The following is a 12979-nucleotide window of genomic DNA, read 5'->3' as shown; positions in this document are numbered from 1 at the left end:
ACCTAAGGCTGTCCACACTATGTTTGGGGAAGAGCTTTTTTTCGTCTAGTTTCCATTTGAGTCTATTAGAAGACTCAAGGATTTTGTGTGTTCTCTGTGGGTGTTGGAGCGTTGTCTGATTCATCAGTTGTTTTTTTCACCGGGTAAAGGGTTTGGTAAGGAAGAAAGGTTATGGCTGGGTTGTGCCACTGAGGTCTGGGAGATGTGCTCCATTTGAAAGGTGATCTGTTGTTCTGGATCCTTTGTGGAGTAGAGGTCTTTAAAAGGGGTATCTTTTACATGCTTCAGTTCTCTTATCTTCTTTCTTAGAGTTTTAACTGGGCCCAGTGACTCTCCGTCTGCTGTGATGCCAGCTGAACCTTGCCTCTCCTTCTCTTGCAGTAGCTGCTTCCCTTCGGCCTGAAGTGAAGACAGTTCTTTCCGGATGTTGTCTATCTCTTTTTGCTGGTTTGGTCTGTGCTTTGTATCGTATTGAGATGAAGAGATATTACTCTGAGCTTAACTAGCTTCCCCTCCAAGGCTGTTATTCTCTCCCTCATGTTAGTACAGAATCAGTGTGAATGGGGGTCCTTAGTTTGTTCTGTGTTTGGAGGGTCTCTCTGTTCTAGCAGCTCATCTGAAGCAAGGGTTCTGTTTGATTCCTCTATGGGGGTGGGTTGCTTATTGTTGGGTTCCTGTTGTGATGTTTATTTGATTCTGTGGAAGTTTTGTTGGAATAGTCCTTGAATGCTTTTCACTACAACTATCCCTGTTGTTTTGTATACGTTAACGTTGATCGTTGTTATGTTGTCCTCATTTTATTTTTCTTTCAGCATTTGGGAATTCTGAGATGATGGCTTTATGCCTTGTATGAGGTCGGTTGGTGTAGAAGATCAGGTTACCAGTCTGCCATCTTTATGAAGGTCTGCGAATAAAGTCTCTGGGTTTTCTGTAAGTCTTTGGTTTTTGTTTGTTTGTTGCTGTTGTAGAAAATTTGGCACAAAATGTTGTAGAGTACTTACTTTGGTCCCTGGTAACAGATAGTCCCTGATAATAGATAGTCCCTTTTGTTGTTTTTGGCTTGTTTGTAGTGCAGGATTGTTGGGTCCGAAGTCAGTTGCTGCCCTTGGTTTTGTTCCAAAATCCCAATTAAAAGAAAAAGTTTGATTAAAAAAACAAGTGATTCCGATAGCTGAAGGTTTGTGTATGTCTCCTTGTAAAAATATCCAAGGTATCTTAAATTAATCCAGTATTAAAATATGTTTTTTGTAGGAGCTCAAGAGCGTGTGTCTCTTTGCAGGAGTACTCTCTTTCTCAGTACTCAAGTGTAGTGTGGCGTCAAGAAAAACACGCTTTTCAGTCAACCTATTTACCGCTAAATAATATAATTTGTTCTGGTAAAATGAATATAAGGAAATAACTGCCAACCACTTTTTAAAAAAACTTTTTTTTTAAATATCTTTGCTTTTTACCAATTTATTTAAAATGGTCTTCACTTTTTAAATACAAATATTTAATAATAATCCATAATTCCATAATATGTATTCTATAATAATTTAGTGGATAAAAACTTTTGGCAGAATTATTATATTTTGTTACATTACATTACTTTTTTATATTATCATATAAAATCACATCACATCTTAAAAATAAAGGAGGTTTTTATCCACGCTTCATACAATAAAATAACAATTTCTTTCAAATCTTTTTATAGTCTGTAGAGCCCACTATAAAACCCTTTTGTGCAACAGAGAGGTACTGTCAATGTTAAGGGCTCTTCAAGAAACCGTACAGCCAGACAAAATAAATCTTTATTTTTGTGTATCTTTACTCAAATCTGTGTTTATGTTTCATGACTTGACACAGGTTTATTGTGTTAATTGTGATCCTTTACTTCTAAGCTGTACTTACCGGTACTATTGCTATATGTTCGTACGGTCGTCGTAGTGGGTGGCGGTGAATCAGAATCCATTGATGCTGTGTCATCATCTTGGGAACAGCCCGCCTGTATGGCACGGAGGTAACTATGACTCCGAGAGCGAAAGCATGTGGCCATGGGCATATCAGGTGGCTCGAAAGAACGAGAGTGAGAGTGCATGTCATCCAGCTCATCTGCATAATGCTGGCTCATCTCCATGTCTCGCACCTGCTGAGACAGACGCATGTAATGTAAGATAAAAACATACGGTAAGGCAACGCAAAAAGCTGTTGGCTCTGTTTAAAATGACATGAGGGAGAAGGTTAAATATTTTTGGGGAACTGTTCCTTCAAGAAAATTATTTAGAACGTCAGAAAATGCCTCGGGTTAAGGTTAGGTAGACTGTTTCGTGAAATCTACGTTGTCATTCAGTTTATCCAGAAAAAAATCTAATTTTTACTATGTATTATGTGCTATAGTAACACTTCCTCCAATATTCGGTCACATAAAAAAGACATTTCTGTAGGCACTCATGTCTCTAGCTCCTCATTGACAGGGTTTCTTATCTCCAAGTCGACTCATTTGTCATGCAGAGAAAAGAATGACAATTCATTATCTTTCAAGTTGGATAATAAACCCATTTCAACAATGTCTGGTGGCTTTTATACAGAAAGTTGTCATTTCAAGCTTTTGCATCATAAAGAACATAGAGATAGAGTATATCTGAGGATTCTCATCTCTATCAATGCTACTAAGAGGATGATGAAGTTATTTCCAGTGACATTGCAGGATCATTTTTGTGTTTTGCAATGTGGTCTGAGGTCACGTGGATGTCTGACCTGACTGATGCAGCTTCCTCGACCCAGCGTGCTGCAGCCCTGACTGAAGTCATCATCATCCCAGTTTGGGAACGGAGAACCTCCAATGCAGTCCAGATTATCCAGGCTCCGATTCCCAGAGAACTCTCGCAAAGACGGAAGACAACTGAGAAAAGAAGAAGAGGTTCTAAAAAAACAAGCGTGCACTTTTGAAAATGAAGTCTTCATTAGCCGACTACGCGCAAAGCAGATGAGATGAATAATCCGTGATGCCAAACCTAAAGGTTCATTCACAAGTTTGTATATTCTACATCTGCTTCAAACATTCCCATCGATCATAAAATAATGTATTTTTTTAAATACCATTGCATTCATTCATCCAATTGGTGTCATTAGGTCTGGTGAGCACAAAAGATGTGCAATGCTCAGATCAGAGGACTTAACATTCTGTTAATATCATCTTTCTAAATCAGTATTTAGACACTATCCAATCAGATGGAAGCAACACAACTAATGACCAATTAGCAAAGCATCTCTATACAATATCTAGTAAGAGCATTCAGCAGTTAGGGTGAGGAGCAGCCGATCCTGCAAACTCTGTGAAGGCTTTCTCTCTTTTGAAGAGTCAGTTCTTTTATCTAAAATGTTGTAATGAACTCAAGACCAAATATGGACTTCCTGGAGAACACCACCAGAGAGTTACTATACATAGAGAACCATGCATCTCAGAATAGGAGAACTGTTTTAGGATGATGAGATTCCAATTTTTATCAGCGCTCCTAAATTGAGAGGAATTCAGGTTCGGCTGCGACGTCTCATTTTGCGGTCAGTGAGGAGCTGCAGTTTGTCCGACAGACAGACAGGGGGCAGTCTCCTCACTGCACTAACCTGACAGAGCGTCCAATCTGCTGTAGGGTAGTGATGCTGTGAAGGGGGGACCAGAGAGCCTCCAAATCCCCCTGCAGCATCGAGTAGTCCAGCAGACGACTGGAGAGAGGTAGGATTAGAGGGTAAGACTTGAGGTGGGAAAATGGGAGGGGCTTTACAGTGTATTAGGGGAGGGGCTTGTGGTAGATGAGGTGTGGCTTCAAATTAGGAAGAAGTGGTTTAAATGAGATAAATCAGGGAATGGGAAGGTATTAATAGTATGGAAGAAAGTGAGGGGAGGAGCTTAAAAACGAAAATGGTTGTTGACCCATTTTCACGCACATATTTACTATAGAGTATAATTTAAATTAGAGTTAATATCTTAACGTTTAGATAGTAAAAACACATTAGTGCAAGCACAGGTCTGTTCCTGGAGCTCTGTTTTCATGTGAACGTACAGGAGAGAGAGAGCATATGGTGGACGTGCAGGAGGCTAGCGGTGCCTAATGTACCACATGAACAAACACAGCTGGATTCTGCTTGTGTGTTTGAGTGCGAAATAAACAGATTCCTAATTCAGACGGCATGAAAGACCTTAGATTACACCTCAGGCACGGTCTTGTTTTAGTTGTACTTAACGACTTTCAAAAGACAAGATAAGGCAGATACACATTGTGTATAAAAAGTTACTATATTTACAAATATTCCCAATGGATCAAATTAAGTCCCCTCCTACATTTGTTTCTCCCTCAACGTGAGCATTTGTCTAACTCATTTTCCTCCAGAGTGTGTTCTCTTACTTTCTGGAAGGGAACTGGTCACTCAGTGACTGCTGGGTGGCACGCAAGTAGCTCTGTCTCCGCGAGGCGGTCTTCGGGGATGGTTTGGGACTTCCATCGGAGTCGTCACTGTCCTCCAGGTCGGCCATGGCCTTTACATAACTTCCACTGCGCATTCGTCTGCACGGGATCTCACCCATCGGGCCACTTCTGCCCTGAGTCCCCATCCACTCCCCTGTAGAGGGCATCTTTACAAACATCAGACAACATGAGTTAACAGCTGGACTCAGCATTAAATGGCACACACAGGAAAGCTTTATGGACTCTCTAATGTAGAGACAAATATCAAAAATATGAATGCAATATATTGTATAATATAATAAAAATGTAATATAACATAATAGGGCTGTCAAATCGATTAATCACGATTTTCCTAAATAAATATCTGTGTTTAAATAATATGTCTGACTTCTATTGTATGGAAACACAACCAATAGAACTCAAAGGGGAACAAGGGTTTTCTGTTACCAACATTTTTCAAAATATCTTCTTTTGTGTTCTGCAGATGAGAGAAAGTCATGCAGGTTTGAAATGACAAGGGTGTATAAATAATAACAGAACTTAAATTTTGAATGTGCACTATTCCTTTCAATCTGCTCTTAAACTGCGTTATTGTTTTATGTAACTCATTAAATTCAGCTCTGTGAATACTCACCGTCCCACGAACCTGCAGAAAATGGCACCCCAGGTCCTGTTGAACTGATTTAGACTTCAATAAGGTACGATCCAGAGTGGCCGAACCTTTCTGGCACACTTGCCTGGCGGGCCCTAACGTTAGAGTGGACCAGGGTCCCCCTTTGCCAAAGTTCCCATCAAACATGACCCCTGTTCCTCCTCTCCCACCGCCAGGACCCGGGAGTGCAGGGAGCGCCTGGTGCTTCAGGTCGCTGTTGCTCTTCGAAGATTTCAACGTGTGCTCACTGATGGTGCTGTAGCCTTGCATGACGTATCTGGACGCCACTTGGCCATCCGGCCCAGACCGGGATCCCCCCGTTGACCTCCCCAAAGTCATCATGGCCGCTGGGTTTCTATAGTTACTGATATCGCTGTCCAGGTCGTCAGAACTCCAGTATCCCGACATGTTGGACCGGGGCCTCCGTTTTGCCGTTCCTTCACTTTTGGCCCGGTCTTTGCTTTTACTTCGACGATGCTTGTCATCGCTGCCAGACGGCCTGCTGCTGCGTCCGTTCACGTTACCCTTGATGGCCGAATTTTCGAGCGACTGAGATTTTGCGAAGAGTTTCTGGACAGAGTGAACCAGATAACGTATTTTTCCGGGACTGTCTGTGCGTTGTGGTTGCTGCTGCTTCATTGTTGTCACCGCCGTGCTACGATGGAACTGTAACGTGCTGAAGCCGTCTGGTTGCCCTGGCAACTGCTTCTCAAACTGGTTCAGGAGGTTGGGTGGCAAACGATTCATCTTCCCTGCACCTAACGACAAAAAGAGCAAACTTAATGGATGAATTCACTTAATTCAGTAAGATATTTTGTTAATAATTTATTACGAAGACATTCAAAACTGCAGACAATGCTAGGTTCTTAACCTTTCAATTTATTTTTACTTCTACTTATTTTTGCCATGGCTAACCAGTTTTTTAATTATTCATTAAACATTCATAATATTTCTTCAAAGTTCTTACAACTGTCCCCACTTCTTACCAGATATAGTGGCGGATCCACTGGTGATCATAGCAGTCCGTCCAACTCCAAGACCCATTCCCATAGACATGGACGTGCCCAGGGTCCCTGTGCCAATTCCCCCGATACTGTCCCCCGCATGGTGTCCAAACTCTCCCTGATCATAGTCCGAGTTGTAGTTGATCCGGGGGAAGGTACTACTGGTGGACAGCTGGTTGTTAAGGGGCATCAGGCAGTCGGGCGGAAGGCCTCCCGGGCTGAGGGACGGAGAGAAGTGGTGGGGGTCCAGGGTTCCATAGTGGTCCATGGTTGCTGGCAGGAGAAACGGAGTGTGAGACAGGGTGGAGGATGCAGAGGGAGGGTAGAGGGAGCCCAGGTGACCGGGAGAACGGGGTGGCTCGCAGTCGCCCAGATGACGGGTGCGTTGGGGGGTGTAGCCTTTCATGGCAGAACGGGGCAACACCCCCCCACCCTACTTCAGGAACATGGTGCCACCAGACAGACACCCTGGAGAAGACCAGAAAAAGAAAATAGTGAATGTAGAAGCATTACAATGAGAACTAGATCAAGAGACTAGTCTGACTTTAGTAGTGAAGTTGTGAAGTAGGGTTGCTATTGTGTTACAATGCATTTGCTAGGTTTAGTGCTTGACATGACAAACACCCAAAGATTGAGTCGTTGCTTCTGTACAAGTATTTTCAGTTTCAGTATTAACGCACACACACACACACACATACACAGATGTGACTGATGAATGGAAAATAACACTATGTTGTTGCTTGACTTTAGACAAACAATAATCTACTTGACAAGAAAGGCAAATTTGTATTGGGCAAATTTTCTGCAGAATGCACATGCACGCAAGTGAACACGCGCGCACACACACACACGTTCTGTCCTGTAGGATAAGTGTGTTAAAATTTACATAAACAATTCTAGAGTCAAGATATATGTGTTATGACACAATTTTTCCAAAACAAGTTTCTCTCTCAACTCATGCCAAGAGCACAGACGGGCTTCATGGAGGTAAAGCGGATTGATTTGCTTGAATGCCCAGACAGTCTGTGCCATGCCATCACCTGCTTGCCAGTAAGAAACAGAGAGAGACAGAGAGAGGGAGAGAGACAAAAAGACAATGATAGAGAGAGACACCCTGACTTTAGCTGACAGGCTAATTCACAGGGATTTAAAACCTTCCACCATTCTCTTGATTGTAAAAAGCATTGAGAGAAGTGCCGAGCACATACAGGTGCACAATCACGCGTGGAGTTACACCTGAAGCAGAGACGCCTGTCAGCAAGACTCTGAAATAAAGAAATGTGATTTCTGGAAGTAGTGGCTGACAAAAGACGTGATTCAGGTGAACAGAAAAATAGCTGGAACAAAACAACCAAATGAGCCCAGAAATGAAGCAGGTGACGGAACAGCAGAGATAAAAATAAAAGGGTAAATCTTAGCAGACAGAAACAAGAAACAGAATATGTTTATGTTGCTAACTGAACAACAGCAGTACCCATTCACTTGCATCGATTTTGTGTTCATATAGAATTGAATGGGTACCAACGTTGTTCGGCTACCAACTTTTTTCAAAATTTCTTCTTATGTGTTCTGCATAACAAAAAAAGTTGGAAATGACAAGGGGGTGAGTAAATAATGACAGAATTTATTTTTGGCTGAACTATCCCTATAAGCAAGTTTTCTATAATATTTTCTCAGTTTAGTACCAATCCTCATGTTTTGATGGTTTAATTATCAAACAAGACTGTATCTACAGACTGAATTACCAACTGGGGAGTTTATTTGCAAAAACAAATCTCTTTATTTTATACATGCAGTAAACACATTTAATGTTCAGTATTTCCAGTGTGACATCATCTAAAACTGTATCCTAAAATTGTTATCATTATTTACTGAGCATAAAAACACTTTTCACCATGGAAAAAAAGGTTTATCATGCATTCTGACAGCAGGGGGTGCCAAAACATAGTGCTGAACCACAAGATAAACCCAACCAAACCTTCCACACCCTTTTTCTCTTCCCCTCAAATAGAAATCATTACTTTATAGAGTACAAGATTATTATGCCAACACTTAATAAATAAAGCCATTTAAATTAGCCTTCATAATCACTCCCCTGAACAGTAATATTACTTCTTCATGCTTTTTTAGATTACTCAGTTACTTTATATTAATCTCTTAAAGTAATAACACGTATACTAAATATACAGATATCATAAGACTATAACAGTTAATATCCTTCTCACGGCTAGCCCAAGGTGTCAATTTTTTTCTTTTATTTCTTTATATCTAAAATATCTTTAAATGTGAGCAACAGCCCAGAAATGGCAAAGCATTCATCAAGTTCAATAAAAGCGTCTCAGTCCTCAAGATATACCTTACAGGTTTGAAAGACAAATCGACGGTGATTTATTAGTTATGAATTACAGACCTTCAAGTGTCTAGTGTCTGGCACTCAAATATCAAACCAAACCTTCCATCTGCTCTTTTCATGGCCAAAAAGCCCATTCTTACACACATTCTGATCACAGGATGCAAAAATGACCCTGAACTGTTTGTGTGTGCGTGTGCAAGTGTGCAAGTGTGTTTTCCCCTACTGTACAAACACACACACAATCCATGTTTTATGGGGGCTTTCCATAGATGTATACATTTTTATACTGTACAAACTGTATATTTTATCCCCTCGCAAAAAACTTAGTGAATTTTTACATTTTCAGATAAAAAACATTTAATTTGACCATTCCTGGGGATCAAACATGTCCCCACAAGGTCAAACATTACTGGTATTACTCTCTTTGATAGTGCACACACTGTAGGGTTTACGAGGACCACACACACATGCACGCACGCACGCACACACGCACGCGCACACACACACACACACACACACACACACACACACTCGACTCATCAAGAGAATGCAACAATTTGCCAGAGCAACATTTCAGTCACACAGAGGAAACCCATCTGTTCCACTCATTCCCCCACACTCATCTCTCTCACCTCTTTCTAACATAGTCTCTTCTCTTTCACCGTCTTTCCTCCAAACTCCATCTCTCTTCTCATAAGACAGAATAACGAAAACCCTACCATCAGACAAAAACACAAAAACAGACTTCTGCTCTGTGCATCTGATGACAGACGGACATAATGACACACATATGGGCAGACAGACAGACGGACAGTTCGTGAACATGTGTGTGATAATGTCTGAGAATAACTTTGTCCTAATTACACCTATATATTCTACAGTACCGTCGTTTGCCCTATTTCCACAGCTCTAAATATATTCTCTCTCCCTCTCTGTCTCTTTCTCTCGCTGTCTGTCTCAAATACACATATATACAAACATAAACAAAAATTATAAACAGTCACGTGAGGATTCTCAGGTTCGCTGTTAAGTACCACTACAAACAGAATCGGCAAATGGACTGCAAATTCCTGGATGCAGTTTTGTGAGAAATAGATGTTATATGACAATGATAATATGACAGGCCTCATTACAAGTCTCTTCCTATTTTTATTTGGGAACAAACTATGTCAAAATCAGCAGGACATTTTTTAGTGTGTTTGCTGGGAGCAGGCGGCAAGTCCACTACATCTTCACGAAAGAGCTGTTTGTGTTTGTATGCACAGCATTGCGTCTATGTGATATCCTCACTACAGCGTCTAAGAACTGTGTGTTTGTATATTCTGTATGTGTAAATGCTTGTACATTTGGCACAAAGTGTACAAAGTGTTAGGCTTACAACCGAGCAAAAAGCTCATTCATCTGACTCAAAAAGAAACCAATTGCCTAATGAGTAAAGCACAAGGTCAAATCAATGACTTCATTGAGTATAAATAATGAGCTCTTTCAGAGACATCCTCTCTGCATAATGCGGTCGCTATTAAATTAAAATGAAATCAACATTTTAAAGTCAAAGTGTTCAATTTTCATGCAGATTGGGTGCTATGGAGCGTGTGAGTTTGGTTAAGGACACAGGAGGTTATGGAATTTAAAGACAAAACATGTTCATATTAAACTCAAATAAACTCTAAACCAGGCTCCGCCCTCAATCAGTGATATCATGAATAAAAATTATGTAATTTGGTCAAGACCTTGACAATTTTATCTTGATTTTGTCTTTACTAGACTTTGGTTTTATGTTTGTTGTGTGTGATAATCTCTTACAAAAATTGGTGGTACCGTGGTACAGTGGAGTTACCAGATGGTACAGTAATACAATCTACTGTATATGCCATGGTACTGAATGTGTGTATCGTATTCATACACCAGTGGCCCGTTTCAATAAGGAGGTTCAACCAACACCGAGATAAAATGTGAACTCTGAGTTGATTTACACCGAGATGCGAAACTGAGTTTTTGGTTTCATACAGCTGTTCTGAGTTAGTTCTATTTACTCTGGGTAGGTTTACCTTGAGTTAAGCGCTCGCACCATGACTACGAAAGGCATGATCAATGCAGCTCCGGCAACGGCACCAAAAAAAGCGAAATGGCGGCAGGAAACCCTTGAGAGGGAGACACACTTTCCGCTCTGCATACAGTGGATTTACTAATGTGCCGAAAATGACTGAATGCATAGATAAATGTACCAATAAACAAATAAATGAATCAGTAAATTAATGAATGAATCAATAGAAATAAAACAGAAACAATACGATTATTTTGTTCAGAAATAAAAAAAAAATATGTTCTGCCATCAGTACTCTAGTTTAAAGTGTGAGGCGTCATGGTGTATAGGACACCTGTAGGGCATCAGGGGCTTGTGTCAAAGTCAGATTGATCGCCGGTTTGAACCCTGCAAATTTGGGTAGGAATGGCTGCACATCAGAATTATTCCCTTTTATCACTTAATTTATGCATTTATGTCTGTATTTATTCATTTCTTTATTCACATACTATATTAAGTAATTTCTCATCGTCCATAGAAAACTATGTAAACATGCACGATGGCTGATGTTATTGATGTAATAATGGATGATACGTTTTGATATATCTAATTCACTGAAAACAAAATGGTACAGTTTTAATAAAATGCACGGGGAAATAACTAAATTCCACTCTGGTCCTAAATTGCTCTCCTGAAAACAAAAAACTAAATAAGTAAATCCCCCAAAAATGAAATTTTTGCAGCCTTTTCACAAACAGGATCCTTGATATAATATTATCAAAATGAGTGCCAGGAATACTGTATTAATGAATGAATGAGTTACACCACTTCTGGTTTTACATACCTCGCATTCTGAAACGGAAAACCCAGGGTTTTCCTAATTTCTGGGTTAATAAACTCAGAGTTTTTACTAAATCTTGCTTCTGAAACGAATGGGGTGAACTATTTTGTATTAGAAGAAACTTCTGCCTGATGTGAACCTTACATAACTTATGCCGTGTTCACACCAAATTCGATTTCTTGCTTTTTTTTGCTCCCTGATAAAACACAGCCTCTCGTACATTATTGCTTGAATAAAAAAAACGTTGTATTACTACTTTTTTGGAAAGGGTTGTGAGTTGCTATACTTACATTTGTAGGTCATCCTAAGTTTGTGCAAAATATCCAGCAGTAGAAATCTCCTGTTAAAACAAAACACAGACATACAAATGTGTCAACAGAGCATATAGCATAAATTAATACATATCCAATATCTGTCAAAGTTTAAGATCATTCTGGTTTTATGTTGTAGTTTGTTTCTGTATTCTTCCTAAGTTTGCGGTTTTCTGGCTAGCTTTGAATGGCCATTTGGAAGATTTTTATGCAAATCTGGCAACCCTGGGACCTTCACTGCTAAACTAATGTAAACTTCGGCACTACTACACAGCTGAAAGCGCTCTAAAAAGGCAAAAAGATTTAATACCAATTTACCAAATTCTAATGTTGACTACTAGGAGAGTGACATCAAATTAGGCAGAAGCTCCTGGAAAACCAAATTCTTTGTCAGAGAAAAAAGATGTTCAGACGTGGACAAGGTAAACAAGGACTGTTTCCCACTGTTATTGGACACAGGCATCATGAGACACACAATATAGAACTAAAAAAACGAAATGAGAATAATTTTATAGAAGTAAAAATATCAGAAGATATAACTACATATGATCTACCACATCTGTTGTTATGTAATCCTCGATCACTCATAAATAAGAAAGATGCTGAGAACAAAGAGATTGAGATTGCTTATGTCACAGAGACATTGGCATATGGAAATATCCCAGATGAAACCCTGGACATTTTTGGTTACGAACTCTTTCGGAAAGATTGAATTTCAAGTACATAACTGAGAGGGGGTGGCTTAGATATTTATGTATCCAGTAATCTCTATAAAGAAGATGTATTGAATTGGAGAAAAACACATAGAATGTATGTGGATACAATTAACACACTTGCTCATTGCATACAGCCATTACAGGAAAAAAAGGAAATGTTTAATATCCAGACAGCTCTGAAAATATGCATGCCACTGCAAAGGAAAGCAATAACATAAGACAAACCTTGGATGACTGAAGAAATCAGCTATATGTGCTATAGAAAGTTGACAGGAAATTGACCAAAGACATGGGGGGACAAAAGTTAAAAGACATAGAAATAGACAAAAGGATGCAAATGGAGGCACTTGCTTTGGAAACTTGAGCACGAAATGACAACGTGCTGTTATATGGAAAATAATCTGTCGAAATATGGATATGTCTTGCATAAAATCCAGCACAACCACCACCACTTATTTTGGTAGGACGGGAGGTTCTGTGGTATTAGAGTCAAAATACCCAGGAATCATGTAGACAATCAATTAAATGGAAATTCTCATATTGACTATTGTGTTTTCACTTTCTGACAGTTTTTGCAAAACAAGGAGCCTCTACTGATGATCTTTTCAGTACTGCACCTTGATCAGACCCTGTCTGG

General features: G+C 39.9%; 1 protein-coding gene across 1 annotated transcript in view; it reads right to left on the bottom strand.

The window, feature by feature from the left end:
• Positions 1-11656, bottom strand: part of dlgap4b (discs, large homolog-associated protein 4b) — a 29372-nt gene extending 17716 nt beyond the window's left edge. Inside the window, exons 1-7 of the mRNA XM_079459662.1 lie at positions 11606-11656; positions 6081-6566; positions 5077-5852; positions 4383-4609; positions 3604-3702; positions 2737-2881; positions 1891-2125 (exon numbers count right to left, since the gene is read on the bottom strand). Of these exons, the coding sequence (XP_079315788.1) occupies positions 1891-2125; positions 2737-2881; positions 3604-3702; positions 4383-4609; positions 5077-5852; positions 6081-6504 (1906 nt within the window). The 5' untranslated portion in view covers positions 6505-6566; positions 11606-11656. The remainder of the gene's footprint in view (positions 1-1890; positions 2126-2736; positions 2882-3603; positions 3703-4382; positions 4610-5076; positions 5853-6080; positions 6567-11605) is intronic.
• Positions 11657-12979: the final 1323 nt, after the last annotated feature.

Source organism: Barbatula barbatula (assembly GCF_947034865.1).
Source record: "Barbatula barbatula genome assembly, chromosome: 7".
Taxonomy (NCBI): domain Eukaryota; kingdom Metazoa; phylum Chordata; class Actinopteri; order Cypriniformes; family Nemacheilidae; genus Barbatula; species Barbatula barbatula.
Note: the sequence above shows the minus strand (reverse complement) of the source record. Positions and strands in the feature narration are given on the sequence as shown.